The sequence below is a fragment of the Callorhinus ursinus genome, unplaced genomic scaffold (assembly GCF_003265705.2).
Source record: "Callorhinus ursinus isolate GAN/ISIS: 27379988/994484 unplaced genomic scaffold, GSC_fseal_2.0 scaffold1, whole genome shotgun sequence".
Classification (NCBI taxonomy): Eukaryota; Metazoa; Chordata; class Mammalia; order Carnivora; family Otariidae; genus Callorhinus; species Callorhinus ursinus.
This window is the reverse complement of record NW_027397063.1, coordinates 142,101,303-142,114,146: the sequence shown is the minus strand read 5'-3', so window position 1 is coordinate 142,114,146 and position 12,844 is coordinate 142,101,303. Positions and strand designations below refer to the sequence as shown.

At 48.8% G+C, this 12,844-nt stretch overlaps 1 protein-coding gene across 6 annotated transcripts in view; it reads left to right on the top strand.

The window, feature by feature from the left end:
• The window catches only part of ITGA9 (integrin subunit alpha 9), a 339,913-nt gene that overhangs the window by 19,172 nt on the left and 307,897 nt on the right, over positions 1-12,844 (top strand). For all 6 annotated transcript variants that reach the window (XM_073902077.1, XM_025884438.2, XM_073902092.1 and 3 more), the window contains exon 4: positions 7,976-8,099. In XM_073902077.1, the coding sequence (XP_073758178.1) occupies positions 7,976-8,099 (124 nt within the window). The remainder of the gene's footprint in view (positions 1-7,975; positions 8,100-12,844) is intronic.

Sequence of the window (12,844 nt, the reverse complement as noted above, 5' to 3'; positions counted from 1 at the left end):
TACTAGCCCCATTGCAAGTGATCGGTAGCGGCACATGACTCCTGGCTACTGTGTTGGACAGCACACAGAGAAAACATTTCCATCACTCCAGAAGGTTTTATTGGACGCAACAAAAAAGGCATTTGTAACTGCCTCAGAAGTTTTGTCTACTTTTTTCTTTGTCTTTTCCTCTTTCCTGTTACGGTAGAACTCTAAAGTACTTACCAGCCTGACGCAAACAGCTTGGTGGGGTTTTCATATCCACACTCCTGAATCCCTGTTGCTGATACCAGAATGTTTCCTCGTGCCCCTCTCCACTGAGATAACCAGCATTCTGACTTCATAGGCCCTTTCTTTTCATTGGCTTTTCTTGGAAGCTCTATGAAGATTTTTCTTATTAAAGCATAAGATCGAGGAGGGAAAATATTACCAGCTGCCGTTCATTGAAAGCTTCCTTTGGGCCCACATGCTGTAAAGTTGAGGGTTTTACATATTTATATTTTCTCCCCCGGGGAAACAGGTTTTCTTTACAGATCTAGGCCAAATGTCTCCTTCCCCTCTTTGAGAAGCCCACTTTTGTGTTAAAGTTCTCCATGGCAGAGGCTGTTCTTGTGAATTCGGCCTGCCTTCTCACCACAAATGTAGCATCTGCCCCTTGCCAGGCCCCCTTGGGGAGGGAGGAAGCAGCTGGATGCTGTCACCGTGTGGAGGGGCCTCCCTATGGAACCATTGTAGATCCGCTGTTTGTCTCCATGTCCAGCGCTTTAATCACTGTTGCGGGCTTCCTGGACCATCTCCAAGCCTCGACGTTCTTCCAGACATAGTGGCCCGACCCTGACCAGACAGCGCAGCCCCAGGAGGCCTGGGATGCTGGTCTGCCATCCTCTGGAAAGGAGGGAAGGAGCTGATCCATCTCCAAATCAGGGTGGCCTGAGGTCGAAATTCAGAGCAGAGGAGGGGTGGTCTGCACAACTCACAATGCCCAAGAGCCACAGGTTGCTCCTGTGAAAACGTTTCCTCTCTCTGCAGATGGATAACCTCTTTGTGGCCAAGAACTTGTTTCCAGAGGGTTCTATGTCACTGCGAATCAGTCTGAGAAGGAGGCCATCTCTGGGGACATAAAAGCAGTGAGGATCACGGGACGAGTTAGCGAAGGAAGCCAAGAAGGCAGAGCTGGTGCTTAGTGGAGATGGTGCTATGATGTGATAATCTGCTGTGATAATCCTGCTCTAATTCATCACACGCAGAGCTATTGTTCTCTTGTTTCACACAATTACTGCTTCATCCATTCAATGAGCCACCCCATGGGTGCTGGAGAAGGAGGGACATCCGACGGACGGCATCTGTTTTCCTCATGGCCTTTTTTTTTTTTTTTAAACTGTGGTGGCTCAGTCGGTTAAGCGTCTGCCTTTGGCTCAGGTCATGATCCCGGGATCCTGGGATTGAGCCCCGCATCGGGCTCCCTGCTCCGCGGGAAGCCTGCTTCGCCCTCTCCCACTCCCCCTGCTTGTGTTCCCTCTCTCGCTGTCTGTCTCTCTGTCAAATAAATAAATAAAATCTTAAAAAAAATAAACTGGGGTCAAAGACAATATAAAACTGTCTTAACCATTTAAAAGAAAAAGATTTTATTTGACAGCTGAGCCACCCAGGCGCCCCATCTTAACCATTTTTAAATGTGCAGTATAGTAGCATTACCTGTGTGCACTTTGTTGGGCTGCAGATCTCTCAACTTTTTCATCTTGTAAAACAAACTGTATGCACTGAATTTGCCCTTTCCTGCTGCTCCCAGCCTCTGACAACCACCATTCCTCTGTTTCTAAGAGTTTGACTATATTTGATAACTCATATAAATGGAATCATGCAGTATTTATCTTGTGACTGGCTTATTTCACTTGGCATAATGTCCTCAAGGTTCATCCATATTGTAGCTAGAGAGAGCATGCACACATGCAGGGCAAGAGGAGGGGCAGCGGGAGAGGGAGAGAGGAAGTCCTAAGCAGGCTTCATGCCCAGCATGGAGCCCAGTGTGGGGCTCAATCCCATGACCCTGACATCATGACCTGAGCTGAAATCAACGCTGAAATCAACAGACGCTCACCCGACTGAGCCACCTAGGCACCCCTATTTCCTTCTTTTTTAGGGCTGAATACTATCCTACTGTTTGTATATACACATTTTGTTTATCCAGTGATGGATATTTGGGTTGCTTCTACCTCTTGGCTGTTGTGAATAATGCTGCTACGAACATGGGTGTGCAAATAGCTCTTCAAGATCCTGTTTTCGATTATTTTGTATATCTATCCAGAAGTAGGATTGCTAAACTATTTTTAATTTTTTGAGGCACTGCCACACTGTTTTCCCACAGCGGCTGCACCATTTTACATTCCCACCAACAGTGCACAAGAGAAGGGTTCCAGTTTCTCCTCAGCTTTGCCAACACATTTCCTTTCCTTTACTAGTGGCCATCCTAGTGGGTGCAAAATGGTGTTTTGAATTTCTCTAATGATATTTGAATTTCCCTAATGATTAGTGATACTGAGCATCTTTTCATGTGCTTGATGGCCATTTGTATACCTTCTTTGGAGAAATGTCTGTTCGACTCCTTTGCCCATTTTTAAATTGGATTTTTTTGTTGTTGTTGACTTGTCCTTGTAGCTTTTTGCACACGTGCCATGTTGCTAGGAAAGGCTTGCCCTAAGTCTTCTCTGTTCCCGGCCCCCTCTGTCCTCCCGGTTTAGACTCAGCTTCCTCCTTGAAGGCTGTCATTTGGTAACGGTGATTGCTGGAATAAGCTTAGCATCTTTTGGATCATTAGGAACTGAGCATTATGCCGTGGCCTTTGTATGTATAACATCCTGTGTGTGTCTCCTTTTTTATGGAAGCTGCTTGGGGACAGGCCACATCATTTACCCTTTTCACTGTCAGTGCTTGGAGACAATCTCTCTAAGGAGGGGTGTCTAAAGGTGTGTTTGAGTAATATGAGGTCTGAGTGTCACTGTTAAAACAATTAGAAAGCAAATCAGTTGCCATCCCTTCTTGGTGGCTGACTGAGTGGTGGATAGAAGCGTGAGGCTAAATGCTGTCAAATGGCCCGAGGGATGAGAGGTGACAGCAAGGCACAGGGAGTGGTGACATCATCCATGTTTACATTTTGGAGGCCTTTTATCCACTTGCTTTTTCTTTAATGAGTCAAGTCCACCTGTCAAGGGTTTTTGTGAGGCAAGTATTTATTTGAAAATTAAACACAGGAAGACGAGTGTTATTCAAACACCTTTGAAGGCGCAGGAGGTACCTGGGGTGTGAGCATGGGACCTGTATCCCTAAGGAACATAATGTTGGATTCCAGGGTGGGTTTGAAGTGGGGGGAGGTGGGGTGGGCTTTTTGAAAATGGCATCTGGTGCTGATTCAAAGTAAAGAACAGATGGAGAATTTGAAAGCTGTGACAGGGCTTCAAGTGTCTCGTTGACCAATGACGTTTTCTCAGCCCTGAACCCAGCAACCAGTTCTGGTGAGCTGACTTTGGCTTCATAGCTGCTAGTCTTGGCTCACAGGTGTTGCGGTACCTTCCACTTTCCCCCCAGCAAACAAATGATACCAGGTGCAAACACCGCATCGGCATTAGGGGCAAGCCTCTTGCCCCCCCACATTGTCCTCGGGCACACCCAGCATGCAGATGACAGTTTAAGAAATAGAGAAAAAGAAATCATTTTTTACCAACCCACCCAGCATAGGCACGGACTCTTTTATTGGATTTGGGAGGGCACCTCAAAATGTTCAAGTCTGATGTTTCTGCTTTTCAGTCATCTCCAAGGCTCAGACGACAAATAATGGAAGCATCTAGATTATTTCTGGTGGCAACGGCGTTCTCACCTCTATGCCGCGTCCTTTCCAAATGCCAGGGCAGTCCCTGTCTATTTCACCCCTTTTCATCTGTCTGCTGTTTTCAAAGCTGCAGGGTCCATTTCTGCATTTACTTCTGTTGCAGTGTTTCCTGGTTGTTGTTGTTGTTGTTGTTTAGAGAACTTTTAATGAGCCATAACACATGCAAGAAAGTACATAAATAATTTGTGTTCACTTTGATGAATTGTCATTTGGTTAACATTCTCAGAACGGACTTTCCCAATACCCCAGAAGCCCCTTCCCTGTGCCTCCCAGGCCACTCTGTCCTCCCTTGGAGCAGGGGGCGGGGAGGGGGTGTTCCTTGCCGGGTGAGGGAGATCTGTGGCATCATGGCCCTGACCCCCTCCACCCACGTTCTTGGTGGCCCAGGGCCTGGCCCTGGCTGTGCAGGGTGGACCTGAAGTGTGGTAATAGCTCTGGCCATCTGTGTAAGAGGGTGGGGTGGGGACCTACGTGCCTTTGTGGCTGAGCCATTGGGAGAGGCCCAAGATCCACTCCCCCTCCCCCCCGCCCCCCACACACCACCCGCCCAGGAAGGATGTGCTGTTTCCATACAACAAAAAAGACCTTTGAAATAAAAATTGCTCATTTTCTCCTTTTTATTTTTTGGAAGTAAAAAAAAAAATCCCTATAACTGGAAAGATGTCAGATTCTAAGATTTGGGGGTGATGGTAGACCCTCCTCCCCTTATTTGGAATTATTTGGAATCTGAGTTTGGTCTTGCTGTTTTTAGAGAATGCTCTTCTTTTCCTGTTCTTCCCTGCTTTGCCCCCCTTCCTCCCTCACAGCAGAACTCATTTAGAGAGATTGATGGGGTTAGTAATCCTTTGGAGACAGTCCCTAGGAATTTTTTTTTAATGTAGGAGTCAGATTGACATGCATGTGTATATATAATGATAATCAGGGCTAAACAGTCTTTTCTTTCTATAATTTATATTCAGAAATACTCTGTTGTTTTCCTACATGCATACTGCCTTTGACACTTTGATCTCTGACCTCACAGAATGCTTTAATTTTAGTTTAGTTTACTGTGAAAAGCAATATTTGGATTTTCTAGGAATTCTTCAAGATCACTCCTTAAACAGTTTATGGCACTTAAAAAAAACCAAAAACAAATGACACAATAAACTAGACATTAAATGCAGAATGTCCTTCCTTAGAAGAGTCAGCATGCCCCATGATAAACATCCGCCTCTTTTTATGGTCTCTTCAGCCCAGAAATACAATAAAATGCAGTAAGCCCTGGAAGCCAAGGGCTTTGCTGAGTTCTATAAGCTAAAATAGAAGTCATTTGCCAGCCAACTAGATGGCTTGCAAGCCATCAGAATTGAGTCAGAACTAAAAATTTAAAAAATCAACTACTTAGTGGAGTAGAGCAATTATATGCTTTGTGATGGATTTGTACAGCTCCTTGAGAAACATGCTGTGAGCACAAGACAGTATCAAGTGGGGAGGAATGAAGGTTTGCAATATGAGGAATAAGAAGAGATTTGTTTTATGTAGTTTAATGTCCTAGGGCAAGAGCCAGTGAGTGTGTGGGCAAATTCACCTTTCCAGTAGTTTTGCCCTTGGGCAGAGAGTGGCCTTGTCAGGGGTCCTGGGGGTGGTTACTTTGAAGGAATCAAGAGCAGAGAGGATGGCAGGGCGTGACTTTCATCAGAGGACGATCTGAGGTCTCCAAAGAGGCCCCTTTCTCCCTCGGTGCCCTGGGTATTTCACTGGGCCCCAGAGTGGTTATTTCAGGGGTATTAGGACCTGTGGGTAAGGCTGGAAGCCCAAGAGCTACCGGAGCTATCTCAGGCGGTGGGTTTGGCCGCTTCTCAGGCAGGAATTAGAAGTTTGTTTGTTTAAAGATTTTATTTATTTATTTGAGAGAGAGAATGCGGTTGGGGGAGCAGAGGGAGAAGCAGACTCCCTGCTGAGCAGGGAGCCGGATGCCGGGCTCCATCCCAGGACCCTGGGATCATGACCTGAGCTGAAGGCAGACGCTTAACTGACTGAGCCACCCAGGCGCCCCAAGGAACTAGAAATTTTAAATGGAAAATGGAAAATTAAAGAAAAAAAAAAAAGAAAATGGAAAATGTTTTCTAGTGAGATGAGGAGGGCCCCGAAACGGTGGGTTCCAGTCCCGTTTGTAGCACTTGCTACCTCTGAGCCCACTTGGGGTTCCCATGTGGAAAACAGGAATTCCGGACTCCTGTGCCCACCCTCCAGGGCTGCAGAAGTCAAACGTGGGCCATATAAATGCTGAACATTGTGGCCTGTTGTGCATTTGAGGTAGAGAAACCAAAATGTTAAAAATTCTGATTATTTTAAAATGTGGTATTTTAAGGAAATACATTTGTAGGCTAGAACGAAGTGACGCGGTAGTGGAAGTGAGTGGCGCATGCGCACGAGAACTGGGTGCGCCCTTGGAGTCAGCCGGTCGGACCCCGACCAAACTTGTGGATATTCGGACTTGTGCAGTCACACATGGAGTGGGCACTTATGTCCGAGTGTGAGGCTGGGAGTGTTCTTTGGTGGATGGGGCAGGATACACCCATGTTCCTGCCGCTGGCTGCCGTTCCAGGGTCTGTTGGACCCCAGCGCTGAGAGGCTGTCAGAGAGCTAAGGGATCCGTCTGTCCCTAATGGCCTCATCTCATAGATGCCAAGCGATAGCCCACCTCAGAGCCCTCCCAGCCATTCCCTCAATTTCTCAGGCCTCTGCTCAGATGGCACCTCCTCAGAGTAGCCCTCCCTGACTGCCTGTGGAAACCAGCCACTTTCTGGCATGAGGGAGCTTTGGGGTGAAGTGGAAATGTTCTGTATCTTGCTTAGGGTCTGTCTACATGAGTGTACACCTTTGCCGAAGCTCATTAAATGGTATACTTGAGACTTGTGCATTTTGCTGTATGTAAATCTACTTTGAAAAAAGAACCATCAACATCTACTTGTAGTTAATGATGTGCATGCTGAAATCTTTCTGTAGGCAAAAATAGTCAAACACGGGCAGTGGTTCAACCTGCTACTTTGCCCTGAACCAGCTCAAAACAGGAGCTCCCCAAAGTGTGCCCTGCTGTCCAGCAGCCTCATGAGGGCTGGAGTCTGTCTCCCCCACCAGACTGACCCAGGGCTCGGACTATTCATTGCTGTATCTTCAGGGCCTAGTACAGAGCCTGGCACACAGTAGGTGCTCAATAAATACTTGATGGGTGACTAAGTGAACAGATGCACCTGTGAGGCATGCATAGCATACCCATCCTGGCCTGAGGGCCTCAAGGTGGGTGTTGGGGGTTGTCTTATCTTCACCTGATTCCCTTTTCCTGCCTTTCCTGCTCTCCCCCAATCTGGTGGTTCCCCAGGGCCCATCAGCTGTACCCCCAGCATGCACCCTGAAGCCATCCCCTCCTCTCCTCTCCTCTCCACTGCCCCTGTTCTGGGCCAGGCCAGCGTCCATTCTCACCTGGACATTCACTTCCACTCTTGCCCACCTGCGGTCTCCACACAGTGGTTATGTTGTTTTTCTAAACTGTGGAGCAGATCGTGCCACTCACCTGTATGAGACTCTGTCAGCTTCCCCTGCACGTCCACCAAAGTAATAGTCCCCAAGGTCTGCAAGACCCCCGTGGGCTGACCCTGTCCCCTCTCTGACTTCTTTCTTCCCACCACAGTCCAGACCAGCCCATCGACGACCTTCCTTTCCCTTGAACCTACAAGCCTTTCTCACATGCTTCCTCAGCACCTGATGACCACACCCTCGTGCTCAGTGTGGCTGGCGCTCTCTCCCTGACCTCTGTCCTTCCCACCCCTGGAGTCTCTGTCCCATAACCCCGGGTCTTTCCTTCCCAGGGCTCAGCACTAGGTACAACCCTTATTAGTTTATGTGTTTGTTTCCCGTTTCTTCCTAGTAGCCTCCCAGGGGCTTGTTCTTGTTTGTATAGGTTGCTGATACCCCAAACAGTACCTGGTGCCAAGCTGTGGCTGGGCAGGAGGGAGGGTGGCTTTGTGGCCTCTCTGCCCCTCTCCTCCCCAGAACCACTTGGCATTGCCAGGGCTCTGCTTTGGGACCTCCTGGCGCTGACTTTCCTGCTCTGACCCCTTCTCTGTCCTTTAGGCCTGTGCCCACCGCTGGAAGAACATCTACTATGAAACAGACCATATCCTGCCCCACGGCTTCTGTTACATCATCCCGTCCAATCTCCAGGCCAAAGGCAGGACACTGATCCCTTGCTATGAAGGTGAGCACTGCTGATTCCCCACCCCACCCCACCCCTGCCACTGTGCCCTGAACAACTCCCATCATCTGTTTCCCTCAGCTTTCCAAACTCTAACTGGAGGGCAGCACTGGGTCCTCAGTGGGTCTCTTGGCACCCAGGGCCTGCCCAGGGAATGGGGGTGAGCAGGGGGCCATGGTTCCAGGCCCCACTGAGCCCCAGCCCTGCCCATCTCTGCCCCAGAGCCCACAGTGCTTACCTAGTTATATGAAGTCTCAGACCAAAATTCACCAAGCATCAGCCAAGTGATTAGGCAGAACTTGGTTTTCTGGCACTGCCACATGCTGGGCAGCCTTGGGAGACCTACTTTCTCTCGACCTCGATGTCCTCGCCTGAAAATTCAGAGGTTGGCTCAGATGGTCTCCATGGTCCCAGCTCCCAGATGGTCCTACAGCTCCTGTGGACAAATGTCCTGAGGAGCAGGAAGAGGAAACCCAGGAGTCAGTCATTCCATAACGTCCCCAGGCTGACTTTCCTTCCCATCTGGTCCCCACACTCTCACAACAGTTTGAAGACCTCTTTGGCAAGGGGCACTTGGGATGTTGGAAGGAAATGTATTTTCTCAGGCTCCCTGCTTAAAACCTCCAAACACCATGGAGCTGATCATCACCATTTTTTTAATTAAAAAAAAAAAAATCTTTGTTGAGCTGATCATTATTTAGCTCAGTTGAACTTGAGGTTTAAGGATTCAGGAAATGCTCTCCTTTTCATCGGTTTTATAGTTTGTACACTCCCGTGTTGGTTGCCTAATTCCGAGGGAGTTAGCTCTTGTTCCCTCTCTAAGTGCTGTGCTATTTATATATATTTTTTCCTTTAAATTTTTTATTGTTATGTTAATCACCATACATTACATCATTAGTTTTTGATGTAGTGTTCCATGATTCATTGTTTGTGCATAACACCCAGTGCTCCACGCAGAACGTGCCCTCTTTAATACCCATCACCAGGCTAACCCATCCCCCCACCCCCTCCCCTCTAGAACCCTCAGTTTGTTTTTCAGAGTCCATCGTCTCTCATGGTTCGTCTCCCCCTCTGATTCCCCCCCTTTATATTTTAATTCTCCCTCTAATTTACTTGCTCGGACCGAAGTCTCCACTAGCCTGTGTCCACATTTCCTCTGGGCCTCCCTGGGGTTTCCCAGGCTTCCAATTTTGTGGCCACCAAAGATGGTTCTGCAAATGCTGTCTGGACACATGCATTTTCTGCCTCCTGGAGGACCCTCCAGGGCCCTGAAGGGGACCCTGGTGTCCCGAGCAGGCGTTCTGTGCAGTGGCCCCACGGAAGAACTGGCAGGGTATCCGCAGGAGGCACGAACCCTGTCCTTCCATGAGGGCGAGCCTTGTTCTTTTCCTCTGTGTCAGCATTGAACTTTGGCCCTGTTTATCTCTGTATTGCCCCAGTCAGAAGAAAAACTCCATCTGAAAAATGGATATAATGTAGTCGGCAGAGAGGGACAGATAGTAGAAATACATCAATAAGGGGTCAAGGCTGTGTTCGGACTGCCCCAGCTTATTCCTCACTACCCCCGACCCCACCCCCAGGAAGAAAAGGGGAAGCCGCTGGAGCAACTCTTCGGGTAGCTGGTTGGCCTGGGGAGAGGTAAGGGAATCGATGGGGGTGCTGAAGTCAGTGATTGTTGAATCCAGACTAGTTATGCAATAGGACCAGGATGTTGGTTTTCCCAGAAGATGTGTTGTGGAAATAGGGACATGTTGCTGTCCCTGGTGATTCCTCTGTATCCCACCGTAAGCATCAGAACACAAAAGGTGGACCTCCCAAGAGGTTGCTAGAGCTTGTAGCCACCGTGGCTCACACTTGCACATGATGTGTCATTAAGCGGCTGTGAGCTCAGCACTAGGCCAGTGTTGGTTTGGGGACTTTATGCCTTCTCTCATTTAATCTTTACAACTCCCTTCACTTGGGTTTGAATATGGGTAGTTTTCTGGAGGTCATTCCAGAAGACCCCAGTGGGGGTGTGGGAAGCAAGAAGAGGAGGGAAGGCAGCCCATAAGGGATGCCAATTACAAGTTACCATCATGGGCAGCTGGGGTGCGGTCTTTGGGGAGCTCTGGGGCCAGCAGAGAACACACCTTGGGATTATCCACCTGAGGCATGTAGGGGCTGGAATCTTTCCACCATTGTCTTGCCGTGTGTGGGGGTAGGGAAGGCCGCCCGGCAGGGAGATGCAGGTGCTGGCTGCCAGGCTGCATCCTGGAAACGGTGAGGGCGGCGGGGTCTGGGTGGGGCCCCTGATGCTTGGCAGGAACGTAGAAGCCCTCGTGAGCCAAGGAGGAGCCACAGCAGGGCCAGGTGACCTGTCGGTTCAGGGTTGCTCCACACGTCCCTCATTCACAAGCGTGTGAGAGCTCTGAGCTGAGGCCTTAGGAAGTGTGGTGTGTTTCTTCTCCCTCTGGGTCCTTGGGACCCTCACCATGGAACATGCCTCCTGTGACTCATGCCAGAAGAGCTACGTGTGGAACAGACCTGAACTGAACCTGCAGCCGGAGCCCAACTAGATCAGCCAAAGCCCAGCTGATCTGTGGGAGTTGGAGTGGGACAGGAATGCTTGTCAGTTGTCACAGACGTTTCATGGTCGTTATGCAGTAATAGCTGACGTGGGGCTCATCCCGTGATCCCAGATTCCTCACACAACAGTGGATGGACAATCAACCCAGGCTGCCAGGATTGCTCTTTGTACCTTGACTTAATGTTGGCCAAATGGAGCCAGCAAAGAAATTAGCAAAATGGTGGTACCCCTCTCCAGTCTTCCTTCTCCATGGGCACACACACACTCCTGTGTGCTAACTCATTCACGGGGCTGGGGAGCGTTGGGGTATCAAGAGCAGCCTCTAGAAGAATGGGGCACTGAGGAGAATGCTTCTGTGGTTTTTGTTCCTGTAGGAGGCAAGGGGTGGCAAACACTCCGATTTCTCTAGACGACTGACTTGGCAGGATGCAGGATGTTGTCCCAGTTAGAGGACCCTTTCCTGTGCTCTGTTGGCTTTGGGGATGTCCCCCCGTCCAGTTTTGTGGGCTACTTCGGGTCTTCAAGCAACCATATTTTTCTCTTAATGTGGAAAAACTCAGGGACTCAAGCTCTCTGTTCCAAGTGAGGGATCACATTACAGCTAAGTACAGTACAACAGAAGTATTTCAGAATTTGACAAGACCTTTTGGATATCCTCTCGATGAGCCTATCTTTACTGAGGTCTAGAGATGTGGTGTGGCTTGCTCAAGGCCAAGTTTCTCTTTCCATTCTGTTGTCATGCAATGGAGAGGCAAAGTAGCATGGTGGCTAAGAGCACAGGCTCTGGACCCAGACTGCCAGAGTTCAAGTCCTGGCTTTGCCCTTGTGAATGTGCCTAAGCTACCTCCAGGGTCTGTGAAGAGGACAAGGTGAGGTAAAACTTGTCCGTTCTTAGAATAGTGCCCAACGTGTGTGTGTGTGTGTGTGTGTGTGTGTGTGTGTGTGTGTGTGTGTGTACGCTAAGCATATATATGCTGATATTCCATATTTTGTGCATACTGTATGCTAGGCAAATGTGTGTTAATCACTGTGGGGTGACTAATTTGTCTGCTAGGAATAGAGTCCACATAATCTTAAGTGCCTCATAGATAAAACCCAAGTGACACAGCCCCAGCTGTTGAGAAGTTCCCCCTCTACAGGGGAAAACAGAGGAAACATGATGTTTCCCAAGTGGGAGAGCTGTGTGGGGAGAGAAGTTCATGCCAGTGTGTCCCGCAGGGCACCTCTCCCCAAAGGCCCAAGCTGCATCCAAGCTCTAAGTGGCATTAAGACAGCTTATTTCATGTAAACCTGGAGAAATGGATGCCCGCTTAGGGTCTGCTGCTGACGGGGGCTCCTGGAAGAGAAGAATGGTGGGAATCCACTGTTGGTCATGGCAGTGGGTGCTGGGAGGGGAGAAGGGGGCCCTGCCTCTTCTGAGTGTGCCTGCTGTGGAATAGCTGAAGGACCACTGAGGAGCATGGGAGGCTTGGTGGGGGGCCGCTCTTCCATGCTTCTGTCTCTATGGCCTCAGGCCTGTGGCTGGGCCTCCATTGCATTACCTCTGATGGTTCTCATGGCGGGGGAGGCTCCTGAGAAAATTCAGAATGTTCAGAAAGACCACACATTGTCTCTCATTGTGGCCTTATTTTGGGTCTCCCGGAGGGGCACCTGTGCTCGCTTCAGAATGTTGCCAGGTTGGTTTAATGAAAGCCTCGAAGTCTGGGCCTGTGTCTAGACTGTCTTGAACTTTCGAATTCTTAAAAATCGGTCTTTGGCACAAAGACATTTTTCTCATGACTTTTCAGGTGCTTCCTGTTTCTGGTTGGGTGGGAAATGCTATCAGAATATCCTGTTTGGAACCAGGAAATGTAGAGGGAATGGGAAACAAAAATGAATTTCGGGCACAAAGTAAAATAAACCAGTGGAGCATACCATTATTAAGTCAGCCATTTAGTTTGTGTGGGATACGAGAGCAGCATCATTACTACCATATGTTGTTTGGTTTTATCCGAGTGTGTGAGAAAATGAGAAGTTCAGCGGGACAACGTGGGGGAAACTGTAAACTGAAGAGCGAATGCTCTGAAACCTGTTACTATTAACCAACTTGTACTTCAGGGCTCCCTGAAGTTAAGTCAGTGCATTGTTAATATCAGGCACAGAGATTTCTTTCATCCTTTGCCCTTGAGCCTGCCGAGACAAG